Source organism: Onychomys torridus, chromosome 14 (genome assembly GCF_903995425.1).
Source record: "Onychomys torridus chromosome 14, mOncTor1.1, whole genome shotgun sequence".
NCBI classification, from domain to species: Eukaryota; Metazoa; Chordata; class Mammalia; order Rodentia; family Cricetidae; genus Onychomys; species Onychomys torridus.
The window spans coordinates 70267974-70282854 of NC_050456.1; the positions used below are offsets into that span (position 1 = coordinate 70267974).

At 41.5% G+C, this 14881-nt stretch overlaps 1 protein-coding gene across 18 annotated transcripts in view; it reads left to right on the top strand.

Moving 5' to 3' along the window:
• Positions 1–14881, top strand: part of Unc79 (unc-79 homolog, NALCN channel complex subunit) — a 247964-nt gene that overhangs the window by 167592 nt on the left and 65491 nt on the right. For 12 of the 18 annotated variants that reach the window (XM_036205592.1, XM_036205577.1, XM_036205575.1 and 9 more), the window contains 3 exons: positions 583–1803; positions 10544–10651; positions 13968–14084. In XM_036205592.1, coding sequence (XP_036061485.1) covers positions 583–1803; positions 10544–10651; positions 13968–14084 — 1446 coding nt within the window. The remainder of the gene's footprint in view (positions 1–582; positions 1804–10543; positions 10652–13967; positions 14085–14881) is intronic. The other 6 variants (XM_036205590.1, XM_036205580.1, XM_036205589.1 and 3 more) reach the window with 3 other exon arrangements.

Sequence of the window (14881 nt, forward strand, 5' to 3'; positions counted from 1 at the left end):
ATGTTGTACTCTACCATTTGTTTGGGGTGAAATCTTAATTTTATTATGTTACCACATATTTTGATATTGTTGATTTTTCTATCTATGTATGCACAAACAGTATATATATACACACATTTATATATATACACGTGAGTTGACAGATGATGTCATTAATGTCATGATTGTCTTCAAGGGCCATTGCTTGATTTGATTTGTTGCAAAATGTTTGCTTCTCTTCCACACAATTTGAATACAAGTTCCTAGACCTGCCTCAGCCAAAAACAGAATGAAATAAACAAAACAAATAAACAAACAAACCCCTCTCTTATGTCTAATGACTATCCGAGCTGAGGAGCTACCTCCAAGCTTGATTTTTTTGGAAATCCTATCTTAAACCATTGCTTGGGTTTCTTTTGTACCCAAGTTTCCCAGTTCTTGAAATCAGAATAAATCTTACAAAAACATGGCCAGAAAGTCAGTTTTCCCTTCTGGTAGAGCTGGGATTATAATTACGATTTGTGCCAATTGTGTACCCACGTATGAGGGGAAAATGGTAAACTCTCAGAGGGAAATAGTACTAGCTCTTTCTGTTTTAATCAGGTGAAATAGAACTGGCTGAATATAGAGAATCGGGTGCGTTACAAGACAGCGTTCTACACTGTGTGAGAGAAGAAAGCATTCAGAAAAAAAAGCTACGCTCTTTAAAACAAAAATCTCTTGATATAGGGAATGCAGACTCCCTCTTGTTCACATTAGATGAGCATCGTAGGAAGTCCTGCATAGATCGGTGTGACATAGATAAGCCTCCTGCCCAAGCTGCTTATATCACACAACGGCAAAATGACCACCACGGACGCTCTAGACAGAATTCTGCCACGAGGCCGGACAATACTGAAATACCCAAGAATCCATCGAGTGAAGGTTTTCAAGAAACACGAAGGCCTGTGATACCAGAAGTTAGGTTGAACTGCATGGAGACATTTGAAGTGAGAGTTGACTCCCCGGGAAAGCCTGCTCCTAAAGAGGATTTAGATCTCATAGATTTGTCCTCAGATTCAACATCTGGGCCAGAGAAACACTCTATACTCTCAACATCTGACAGTGACTCTCTTGTATTTGAGCCTCTCCCACCTCTCAGAATAGTAGAAAGTGATGAAGAGGAAGAGATGATGAACCAAGGGAATGATGGTCCCTTGGGTAAGAATGCTGCCTCCTCATCTTCCATTCCCAGCCAGCCCTCAGTCCTCAGCCTAAGCACCACCCCGCTTGTGCAGGTGAGTGTGGAAGACTGTTCCAAAGACTTCTCTTCTAAGGACTCAGGAAACCATCACTCAACAGGCAACGAAGACTCTACAGTCACAGCTCTAGACGATCTCACAGACTCGGAAGAGCTGTCCAAGTCAGAGGAGCTGAGGGAGCTTCCCTCTGGCAGTCCGCTAACGCTTAAGCAAAAACGAGACCTCCTCCAGAAGTCATCCGCTGTCCCTGAGATGTCAATGGACTACAACCCTGACCTTGGCCCAGCTGAGGAAAAGGCAGGGCAGACACCAACATCAGGGACCAAAACTGTGCTCCTCAAAGTTCCTGAAGATGCTGAGAATCCAATAGAAATTGAAAAGCCCAACACCAGTGCTGAGTCCGACACGGAACAGAACCCTGAAAAGAAGGTGGAGGAGGATGGGGCTGAGGAATCAGAATTTAAGATTCAGATTGTCCCCAGGCAAAGGAAACAAAGGAAGATTGCTGTCAGCGCTATCCAGAGAGAGTACCTCGATATCTCCTTCAACATTCTAGACAAACTGGGTGACCAGAAGGACCCAGGTAAGCCTGTCTCTCTTCTTTCAGACCTTCGGGTTTGCACATCTTACTTGATAGGGTTTCGACACAAAATATGCACCAAACTGGAAATCTTATAATGTCAGGGCTGACATTATAACTGCTTCCTGACCACTCGGAATCCATCCTGATCACCACAGTGTGCTGGATTCTGATGCAGCTGTACTGGCTCCATCAATGTTTCATGTTTGTTGTTTCTAATTTTTACTATCAATCTTGACTGTCTGGGCAATAAGAGGCGGTGGCTAATTGATACCTGGATATTTCAAAAATAACTTTGGCCTTCCTAAAGCATCAGAAATGATTAATTTTGCATTATTTTTTGCTTTCATTTTTTTCCCTCTCTTGTTATAATTTGCTTTTTGTTTCTGTGGTAAAACACCGACCAAAAACAACTTGGGGAGGAAAGGGTTTATTTCATCTTACACTTCCAGGCCACAATCCATCATTGGGGGAAGTTGGGGCAACAGTTCAAGGTAGGAATCTGGAGCCAGGAGCTGAAGCAGAGACCATGGAGGAGCTTACTGAGTTACTGGCTTGTTTCCAGACTCAGCTAATTTTCATAGGTAGCCTAGGCCCACCTTCTTCAGGTTGGCACTGCCCAGAGCAGACTGAGTCCTCCTAGATCAATTAGTAGTTATGAAAATGCTCTTACAGACATGCCCACAGACTAATCTGATGGAGGCAATTCCTCGATTGGTATGTAATTGGCAAGTCCTCTTCCCAGGTATGTAATGTAAGTTGGCAACCAAAATCAGCCATCATCCTCTTGTTTATGTTCTATGTAGTCCAAATGCAGAGTAAATGAACTGGTTGTATAATCATTTAGGACTACAGCAGATTGGTCAGCACACTAAGCAAACATCAGGAAATCCAAGTTTCCAGCTACAATCTAGACTCTGATCCTTAGACACCCTCGGATGCATTCCCAGCCTTAAATGTCATTTCCTATGTTTTTTTTTTTTTTTTTTGAGGCACCATTTCTAAGAAGATGTTGTCTAAAAAGTGGCCTTCTGTTGGTCACTTCATTCATCCCAACCCAGTCTAGTGTCTGTCACATTAACAGGGTGGGGGTACTTCCTCCTTGTCTGAATGATGATGGTAATCAAAAGATGTGAGAAAAGCTAGGGTAATTCCAGTCTACTTAGAAACCAGAGACTGTTAGGAATTGGTAAAGACTTTGGAAGTGACCTCAAATCTAGCCTGTGGATTCTGAGGTCATGCGCCTTCCAGCTGACAACACCCATTTCCAGTTTGCCTCAAAGACACTGAGAAACTGCTGAGTGAGCATTAGCATGTTTGGAAAGGGTCATGTTCTAGCCAGGCCTGGGTGGGGTCCTGTCATTATCAGGAAAGTTTAACCAGCTAAGAAGGTTTTTGAGGGAAACTTGAACATTTTTATCTTGTTTGGAGCCAGAAAAATTGCTCAATTTAAGTAAAGGACAGAATTGATCCAGAAACTGTATAGGTGTATGGTGGGAGGGTAACAAACTAATGAGTTGTGCATGATAAATATTTATAATAAATAGGCTATATATAACTCACAGGACATGTTAGTATATGCATATGTTTTATCTACATTTTTTTCTTATATTTATTTGTTCCCCAAGATACCAATGGAAAACTGGTTTTTTTGTAGTCATACATTTGATCCCAGAACAAGAGAAAAAAAGTATATGAAGATGATTGTTTAATTTTCATAGTGCCTCTTACCTGTCAGTTAGCTCTTTAGCACTCCACTTCCTACAAACAGACACATTTTCATGACAGGGAGCACTGGAAGGAGGAGGGGCCCACACCATTATTGTATGGCTCAGGCTTTCTTGCTTTACTGGGGAAGTGAGAAAGGCCCAGACAAGCTCTTCCTTGTCCTCTCCATTCACAGCCTCACTTGCTAATTGCCCAAAGGATAGAACTCACCTCTCTGCTGGTGTCACTCACTGGGAGAAGACCCATGGGCTGGGCTGCTCTTCATCTGCCTCATTAGATTTCCATTAGAACGTGTACACCCCAGTTCTGAAAGAAATTCCCATGGTACCTTCCCCCACACCCTCAGAAATTCATGGGTCCCTCGTAACAAAACCCTTTGTCTGACTATCTCTCATTTCCTTCCCCTTCCTAATGTAATGGAAGCCTGGCTCTTCCTGAGGATGAAGCTTCCTGAGAGCCCATGTAACTGACATGTGTCTTTGGGCTGGAGCCAGGGATTAGGGGTTATTCACACTCACCCTGGCTCCCCTCGGACCATTATTTCCTTGTCTCTAAGACCCTCAGCTCTGATTTTGTTGTCATCAGACTGTCAAATGCACAGTCTCATTGTTCATTACTACCCCTGACTCTGACCCATCAACACGTACATGTTCCTGTCTTGATTCTTCCTGTTCCAGCAATCCATGTGGATGCCTTCTGATGCCCAAGCATCTCAGTTTCTTGAACTCACCTTCTCCAGCACTTTTTCATCTTCTACCTTAGCTCAGCTACTTGTTTCTGTAATCGTATCACAGACAACGACTACAGCCTTCCTGAGCCTTCAGTTATATCTACTATTCTTTGATTACTGTGGTAGTATTGTATTCCCCAAAATATTGTGCACCCTAATAAACTTATCTGGGGTCAGAGACAGAACAGCCACAATATTAAACATGAGGATAGGCAGTGGTAGCACACACCTTTAATCCTAGCATTCCAGAGGCAGAAATCCATCTGTTCAAGGACACAGCCAAGCATGGTGACTCACGCCCCAGGGAGTGATGGTAGAAAACAGAAAAGTATATAAGGTGTGAGGACCAGAAACTAGAAGCATTTGGCTGGTTAAGCTTTTAGGCTTTGGAGCAGCACAGTTCAGCTGAGATCCATTCAGATGAGGACTCAGAGGCTTCCAGTCTTAGGAAACAGGATCAGCTGAGGAACTGATGAGGTGAGGTAGCTGTGGCTTGTTCTGCTTCTCTGATCTTCCAGCATTTACCTGAATAACTGGCCTCAGATTTGATTTTATTAATAAGACCCTTTAAGATTCCTGCTACAGATTACCAGTTCTTCCTCTCTCCTGACCAGGACTTACTGAGTCTACTGTCTTTTAGTATCTCCCACTTCCTGTCTTTTCTCCTTCCTACCTTAAATTCAAGTGCATCAGCATAACTCATCCCCGCCTTTATCCTCTCAGACATTTCCTTTTCCAAACATGCTTGGATAAATATGTCCTCCCTGAAGACAAACTTTCCATGCATGAGCACTTGCTGCTATCCTGTGACTATGTCTAGATAAAAATGTACAATGTGGACTCTATCATTTTAAACTCATGGTGGCAAATCTTAACTGGGAAGTTATCCACCAGTTATACAGTACTTTCCAAATCCACAATCCATTCTCCAACTTGACTATTTCATAGTTACTTTTCTCTTCAGTGGTCAAGAATTCTTCCTACCAGACAAGATCATAGGGAATTTCCATTCTTCTTTCACATGCTTCCCACAACTACACCTGCCTCCTCCTCTGGCATTTACATTTGAACACTTCAGTTCCTGTCAGGATCCTGATTCTCTTATTTACCCTGGGATACAGGCAACATTCTTCACCCTTTGTCCTCCATGTTTTCTTTTAAAGGATCTCTAACTTGAACATGCAGACATAGTCTTATTTGTTCTTTACTTAAAAATAAAAAGGCTCGTAAAGGCAGTGTTTAGTTTTGCTTCCCAGTTGCTGTATTAAATAAAATATGCTATGACCAAAAGCAACTAAAGGAAGAAAAAGTTTATTTCACCTTATGGTTCCAGAGGGTTAGAGTCCTTCATGGTGGGGAATGCATGGCATGGTAGCAGCAGCAGGAAGCTGGCCGACCATATTTTATCTATACACAGAAGTCAGAGAGAAAGGGAACAGGATGTGGAGCCAGGCTATAGACCCCCAAAGCCCTAAAGACATATTTCCTCCATCAAGGCTCCACCTCCTAAAACTTCCACAACCTCCCCAAATAGTGCCACCAACTGGGGACCAAGCGATCAATACACAAATACATGAGCCAATGAGACGTTTACAATTTAAATCACCACAAGGATCCAATAATTACCAATCTCTCTAGTTTTCTTCTATGATATTTTTTCTTTCATTTTTCCCTACTATAACAACAAAACTATATTTTTCAAAATCATCAAGGACCTCCATTGCTAAATCCAATGATCAGCTGTTGAAACGTATCCTCTTCATAGCTACAAGATTTGACAGAATTTATGAATCCTACTTAAAGTGGCTTCTAGAATACTGCATGCCTGGCTTTCCTTTTCTATTCATTGATCACTGCATCTCAGTCTCTCCTCTCATTTCCTGGGGGGAGTACCATCCCTGGTCTTTTCCCCACCTCCAGGGACATCCACGTTCTTGGTGACCTCATCTACAAAGACAAGTATCAGTTACCCATTGCTGAACTAATGCCATGTCACAACAATCACCAGCATACAACAATAAGCTTTTATCTACTCTGAGGGTCTTGGTCATATAGAGATGAACTAAGCTAGACCAAGCTTGGATGGGTGGCCAAGCTCTGTTTCTCATTCTTACCAATCTTCTCTGTGCTCCACAAAATCTAAGGATATTCTTATTGTTATATAGCTACAGGGAACAAGATTGATTGCACAAGCACTTATCAAAGTAAGTCAATGTTTGTTTGTGTTGTGATAAAACATTATGAGCAAAATCAATCTGGAGGAGGAAAGGGTTTATTTAGCTTATACTTCCAAGTCATAATCCATTATTGATGGAAGTTGAGGCAGGAACTGAAGCAGACACCATAGAGAAACACTGCTTATGGGCTTGCTCTCCCTCTGGTTCATGCTCAGCTAGTTTTCTCATACAGCCTAAACCCACTTGCCTAGGGATCTATCACCACAGTGGGCTGGGTCCTTATATATCAGTTAGCATTCAAGAAAATGATCCACAGACATGCCTACTGGCAAGTCTGATGGAGACAATTCTTCATTTGACGTTCCTCTCATCCCAGGTAACACTAGGTGATCCAAGCTAACACTGGGTTGTATCAACTTGACTCTAACATCTTACCAAGACAGCCTGTAAAAACACTTCGTTAGGGAAAGCAAATCACATGACTGGACCAAAACCAAGGGGGAAATATACGTTCCTCATTAGTGGAGGAATGTCAGGGTCACTCAGCGAAAGGGGCAGTGGGAGCATGGAGTCTCATCTCTCACATTGTACAGGACATAGTCATACTATAAAATGATCTCTTGCTGTTCATCAGAAGTTAAACCTTCACTGAGCACTGTTAGTTCCATCTGGCAACTTTAATCTCCTTTGAGACATAACATATACCGTGTCCTTCTTATGCCTATCATTTCTGTAGTCACTGTTGGTTCAAGGAGTCAATACAGCCTATCTGGCTTACCTGCCATCATCTCCTAACTCATCTCCTACTGCCTTCCTTTATTACCTCCATTACTCTATATAGCAGGCACAGTGATCCTTTATGATAGAACAGTCTATCTTTTATTTTTCTGGCTAAAATCCTTCCAGGGCCTTTCTACATACATCCCTTACAGTAAAAACCTGAATTCTGCAGATGCCTAGAGGGTTCTCCAGCATCCCTGTCCTCATGCTTAGAGGGTTCTCCAGCATCCCTGCCCTCATGCTTAGAGGGTTCTCCAGCATCCTTGTCCTCACGCCCTCCCACTTCATTTACACTGCTCTCTCCACATCACCACACTGGCCTCTTGACATTTCTTGACTCCCTCCTACACACTCCTAGCCTGGGGCCTTAACCTGCTGTTCTCTGAGGATTGAGTGGTCCAATACCCACTTGACACACTCTCTTGCTCCTCACCAATGAGGCCTGCCCTAAGCTTAGTCACACACCCCCAGCTGGCATCCTGGTTCTCTTTCCTTTCTCTAGTGTTATCCAACAGGTAATACTTTATTCACTTTTACACATGCCTCTCCTCATCAAATCAAACCAGAGTTCTGTGATGCAATATTTTTCTAAGTGACTAAGAGAGCACCGGAACATGTGGCTAGAAGGGGAGTGACTGAATTTTCTACACATGACTCTAGAAAGCTGAGTACAGAGGTGCTGCCAACAAGTGGGCAGCTCTTTTCAAATATTTGCTTTAAACTGTATATGGATGAGAGTCTTCAGAAAATGCTTGAGAACTAAGAAAAGATTGCCTAGTCTAAAGAAATTATGCAAAGCAGGTCTTCAGTAACTGTCATCAGGTACAGTTTCTTTAGTTTAAAGTACAGTCAGTATTTAAGTACACACACCCAAAACCCCATGTAACTATCATTGAAAGATAGTTCAGTGGATTCTTAAAGATTAATTTCCTTTTCCTCATTTAATATTATTGGTAGACCATAATCTATAGCTGTAGCACACAGAGAAGGCAGGTGAATAAGAGCAAGAGAGGAAATTTCGTAACCTTTCTAATTTTGCATTATAGAAAAACAATACCTAACATTTTTATCTTGATGACTAAAGCAATTCCAAATGATTACTCACTATTAAGAGTGATTGGGAAATTTACAGCAGGTATACTGTTTTGTTATCATGAAGTTATTGGAGGGGGGTGTTGGAGCAGTGGTACAATGTAAGAGTGCATATTGCTCATATAGAGGACCTGAATTTGGTTCCCAGCACCTATATCAGGTGGCTTACAGTGACCTGTAACTCCAGCTCCAGGGGATCCAGTACCCTCTGCTGGCCTCTGTAGGTGCCTGTACACATACACACACACACACACACACACACACACACACACACACACAGAGAGAGAGAGAGAGAGAGAGAGAGACAGAGAGACACAGAGAGACAGAGAGACAGAGAGAGACAGAGACAGAGACAGAGACACAGAGAGAGACAGAGAGACACACACACACACAGAGAGAAAGCGAGAGACAGAGAAACAGAGAGACAGAGAGAGCTAAATAAATGAATAAATTTACAAAAAAGAATACCTGAAGTTATTAGTAATGACTTGACTCAGTTGTTAAACTGCCTGCTATGCAGGATGAGGAACTTACTTTGGGTAACTGGCAATCACTGTCTGTGGCCCTTGTGCTTGGGGGTTGGGATGGGGCCGAACATAGAGAGATGGATCCCTGCAACTCATTAGTCAGTCAGCCTAGCTGAATCTATGAGTTCCAAGCTCAATGAGATTTAAAAAAAAAAATGTAGAGAATGATCAAGGAATACATTCAGCATCAAACCCTGGCACACCTACACATGCCCACATGAACATGTACATACAGAACACACACAAAGTTATTAATATGGCAACTACATCTATGTATCAGAAAGACCTCTAAAACCGCAAAGTAGATGTTCCAAAGCCATTGCCCCAGAACTTTGTCCCAGACTCTGTCCTGGGACTTTTTGTATCTGACACCTTAACAGGTTTAGTGGCATCTAGTGTTGGAGCAGCATACATTAATTATAAAATATTGTGGATTGCTCTGTGGCAAGAAGCAGTTGGCGTTATGAAAAAAACGAGATGGTACATTTTGAGTTTAAGAGCTTGAAGCCACTTGGGATGGCTATCTCTAACTCACAGCGCAGTGTAGTCATGGAAACCCACATTGGCAACTCTGAGCCAGCAAGGGGCTCAGTGTATTCACTGCCCGGTGCTGCTGGAAAGAATTGTAGGTTTGACATGACAATCATTTTAGAAATTTCGAGAGGTTACTGTGCAGTTGTCTAGAATGGTGTGAGAAGGCTTCTTTCCCAGTGTTGATAGATTAGTAAGGCAGTATTATATGCAGAAAATACTTCACAACAGGGAGGACATTTATTCAATAGAAGACCCTCTAAAGCAGTGGTTCTCAACCTGTGGGTCCTCATCCCTTTGTGGGTTGCATATCAGGTATCCTGTATATCAGATATTTACATTAAAATTCATAACAGAAGCAAAATTACAGTTATGAACTAGCAATGAAATGTTTTTTCTTTTGTCTTCTCTCATATATTACATCCCAACTGCAGTTTCCCCTCCCTCCTTTCCTCCCAGGCCCCTTCTTCACCACTCCTCTCCCCCGTATTCACTCCTCCCCCTCAATGGAGTAATTTTGTGGTTGAGGATCACCATAACATGAGGAACTATATTAAATGGTTGCTGCATTAGGAAGGTTGCTCTAAAGAAACTGAGAATCTCAGTCAGTACTAGTTATTTCATAGTAGACAAAGATCCTGCCCTTGAATTGCTTCCAACTTAGTAACATATATAGTCAAATAAGTAAATAATAACATTACAGTGTGATAAGTTTAGAAAAAACATAAGGGCAAATGCTCCATAAGAGAGTCACCTGACTCAGTTTTGGGGAGGGAAACAGTACCTGGATGTGAAATCTTCCATTGAAGATTGAAATATAAATACAAAAGAGGAAACTTTCAGACCAAGGTGGAGGAGATAGGTGGAATGGAATATTAGGTATTAGCTAAAAAGCAACAAATACGGAACAGTAAAGTGCCTGGTCCAGAGCTAGTTGGAGCCATGGACATTTCAAGCATTAGCTTTCCAGCTACGCAAGCTTCGGTCTCCTAAGGGACATAGCAGCACATACAGAATGTGCTGTAGAAGATATGTAATCTCTCTAAGGTAATCGCTAGAGGCAGAAAGTGCCTACAGATTTGAATGGACATTGTAGACCAGAGGGATAAAGGCCCAGAAAGGCTCTCCAACTACTTCCCACCACTCTCCTTAACTTTAAACAGCATTTCCATTTGTAGATCCCTCTTCTAAAGGACTTTCAACGTTGGAAATGCCACGGGAATCTTCATCTGCCCCTACATTAGAAGCAGGTGCACCTGAAACAGGCAGTCACTCGTCAATATCAAGTAAGTGTTTCTCAGTGATGGTTTCTGTATGTGTCAATTTTGGAACATGACCTATACATATTACTTTCAGTCTTGCTAACCCTCCTACTTAAAAAAACAAACAAACAAACAAACAAACAAAAAAACAGTGCTTCAATAGCTTCCTTAATGATAGTGTTGTGCACTCTACGAAACTCTTGAGGGTAGCATGGCCTGCTTTAGTCCATACCTTAAATGTTGTCCAAAACCCCTAATTTATTAAGGGATAAATACCAAATTTCATCATTCAACAAAGTAAACATCACTACTAGCCCTGACCATAGAACAGTTGGTCATGTGGTACATGCAAAGCTTTGTTTATGGCAGAATCTTACTTGGTTAAATCTGAGTTACCTTCCATCATGAACACAGCTTTATCTGAGTTATTCTAAAATAAATGTATCATGATCCTATAAGTGCAACTAAATCTGCTCTTTTTAGGCTGAAATAAAACCAACACATTACAAGTCTACATGAGGTATTTTGAAACCTCTCCCTGCTCTTGGGTGCTAGGTTTTCACCAAGAGAATCTTGAACTCCACTACTGTTCCATCAAGGTGTTTCCCCAGCTCAATGGTGTCAGGAGATTTTCAGCAAAAAGAAATTCTTGGAAGGAATCAGTGACCCAGACAGATAGAAGTGTGCTTTCTGGAAATCTTTCTCTCATGTCCTGATAAACTTGTGTTCCATATGGATGCTGCCTGAAGAGTTAGTGAGTCTTCATGGACCACCTTTTGAAAGGAGGATGGTCTGAAAAGCCAGATACAGATCTTAATGTAAACGCTGGTCTGGTTGTGTGGGAAAGAACCATTGTCACCATTCTTTTATCCATTTGCACATTCTTTCATTCATTATTCATTCATTATCCCATGCATTATCTGGTGGGGGCCAGGAATTGAGTTTGTCATTGGGGATCAAAGGTGAATAAACAGAACCTTCTTTTCCCCCAAGGAGGGTACAGTCTTAATGGTGATCCTAGACAGCATTTATTTGAGTCTCCTCCTGTATCGACATGATGAATGGCTCACACACAGCATGATCTCGATCCATTCCTTACATACTCACTGCAGGACAGAGAGAGGAGAAAGGCCAAATGGCTTGCCTAAAGTCACAGAGCCACCAAGTGACAGAGATAGAAACGGATACTTTGATCTATTAGATTTTCAAGTCGATACTATTTTTAGTATTTCTAAATACTAAATTTTGATTTAGATTATTTTGAATGATCCTAAATCAATTATATGACGTAAAAATTTTAAGAAATAGTTTCTAAGTAGCATATATTTTGCCTTTGGTTGCAAAATAAAATGGCTAGTTCTAAAACTAAGTGTTGTGTTTATTTATTTATTTATTTGGTTTTGTGAGACAGGGTTTCTCTGTGTAGCTTTGCACCTTTCCTGGATCTCGCTCTTTAGACCAGGCTGGCCTCGAACTCACAGAGATCCGCCTGCCTCTGCCTCCCGAGTGCTGGGATTAAAGGCGTGTGCCACCACCACCCAGCTGTGTTTATTTTTTTACTCATGAAGAATGTTTGATAACGACAAAAATCACAATAATATATTTTCTCTTCCTTATTTACATGAATCATCTTTAAAAACAAAAAGACACTGAATTCCCTCCTAGAACTCTAAGCAGTATGATTAGAAATGGCCAGAATGGTTAAATTGCTGTAATTCCAGTGTGTCAAGGGGGTCAGGATCTCATAGTCATGACTGAGTCTAGCTTTTAGTTTAGCACATTAGCCCCATATTCCCTGCTCTTATCATGAAAAGCATCATCATAGAATTTGGTGGTGTGCTCTTGGAGGCATAATCCCAGAAATCTCATCCACTGCTATTTTGGGTCTCAGGAATTCTGCAGTCTTTGGAATCATTTGAGAGACTGGGAATGTAGTTCAGTGGCATAGCCCTTGCCTAGCATGTGTGAGGGTCTAGGTTCCATTCCCAGTACCGCAAACCAAACCAAACCAAACCAAACCAAAGAATTGGGGAAATCATCTCAACACGAGAGGTTTTATATCTGTACTTGATTGAGTCTGCAAGATGCCACTTATTTTTAATTTTTTAAAATCCTTTAAAAGATTTCTGTTTTCAGCTTGGCATGTAGTTCAGTGAGAAGGTGGCTTGCCTAACACATGTAAGGCTCTGGATTCAAACCCAGAATATTTCTGCTTTGGAATTGGTCTCGAAGCTTTACTTTTCAAGCAGTTGCAAACTTGTAAAGTTTACCAATCGATAAACAACTCAGTGAGGTTTATTATTCAGTCGGTTAGCTATTCCCACTAATTTAGTGGTTATGGGCTCCAAGACACATGAATCCCACCACATTCTTATCTAGCCCAAGTTGCCGGTTGATTGTTTTGTAACTAAACATGCCATGACCACCATAAATCAAACAGCATGCCGACTACACCAGAAATGATATTATAAATGATTTCATTTCACACGTAGCTGCTGCCTTATTGTAGACGGTGAAACCTATACATATCAGTCAGAGCTGCCCAGGGGTTAGTCAATGGACATCCTGGTCTTTGCATTCCTTTCTAGGGTTTGCAGTTCAACAGCTTTGGCTTCTGAACTTGCCCTTTCAAGTGAGTTAAGTCGGGGAACCGAAGTTGTCAACATCTGGGTGCCTGGGGGTCAGGCCTACAGCCATCTTGGTGAGGCTGAGTGCTCACACTGGGCTGGTGTGTAGGCATGGAGTGTCTCACAGGGGAACAGGAGCAAAGTTAGCACACAATTGGCAGTGTGCTTCGGATGGTCTCTGGTTTGGAAAAGTGTATAGCTTTTCATTGTTGAGAATTATGTCAGGGCTGAACTGTAGGACAGAAATGTCACCATTGTTTTGTCAAACAAAGAGTGTACTTGTGGAGTGCTATTTAATTTTCCAAATAGTAGACAGGGGCTCAAATAGCTTGGAAATAGTGCAGATTTTTAAATCAATGTTTTGGCTTACCTCAGTAGCTTTTGATTCAATTCAAGTTAGCACTGTTTGTTTTGAATTCTTTTTAGAATGTGGCAGAGCACATAAGTAAAAAAGCTAACACAAATAAGCATTCATTGAGTAAATATGTATAGTTGGTAGTTGAACGCTAAGGAGTGCTATTACCTGTACCGCAGAGACACCGGAAACGACAGAAGGCTTAAGTTTTTTCACTTGATTAGGAGCATATAATTTAGCAAAAATTACAGATAGCTAATGAAGACTGAATTAAGATCTGTGTGGATGTATAGAGCCTGTGTGTGCGATGGGAAATATATTCCCCCCCAGTAATCATCTCCTAATTTCCTTCGTATAGCTCAGTATAGGCAGATGAAAAGGGGATCCCTGGGAGTTCTGACAATGAGCCAGTTAATGAAGCGACAGCTGGAGCATCAGTCTAGCGCCCCCCATAACATCAGCAGCTGGGACACTGGTGGGTCAAGCCTTTTCTTCTTCTTTGCCTCTCAGATTAGCTAACACCACTTTCTCTGTGTCCACTTCTTGTGTTCTTTGGTTAAAATAGTTTTTTAATAACCTGGAAGTAATGAACATATATTCAGATTTTCCAAGTGCTCTAGAGCATTGTGGTCTATGTCTCAGCTGATCCCCATCTAGGCTCATCTCTGTTTAGATGGGTCCTGTTTAGGCACGCCCAACTCTTTATTCCTGTAAGATCCAGATTTCAGATCTCAGATTTTTATCTGCCTGGGGAGGAGGGGCAGAGCTATGATTTCATGGTACAAAGCTTAAAGGCATTAGATTATCAATATCCTCTTTCATAAATTATAAAGCACTGAAGTTTAGTAACAAATGTCAGCTTGGTGATGGCATGCTCTCCAAGTCTGAGAATGAGGTGTAAATTTAGCCAGCAGGGTCACCAGGCTGCAGCCACACACTCTCATGTTCGTAAGCCAGAACTGCACCTAACTTGTTGTTTTAAATATGACCACTTTGCATTTCCTGAATCTTATCACATCATTTATGTACACTGCCTTCTCAGCTCACTGTACAGCAGTGGTCCTGTCTTGCCTTAGTTTTTCTTTCTTAAATTAAATGGGTCATTTGAAGTACAAGATTATAAACACAAAAGCACCTTGAAGTGTGCATACACCATGAAAATATGAGGGCTGATTATTGCAACATGCTGCGGGAGTGCCCTTTAGTATTTTGGTTATTATTTTCTGGCTCCAACTGTGAGATTATTTTTAATTTCTTCATTATGATGCAGAA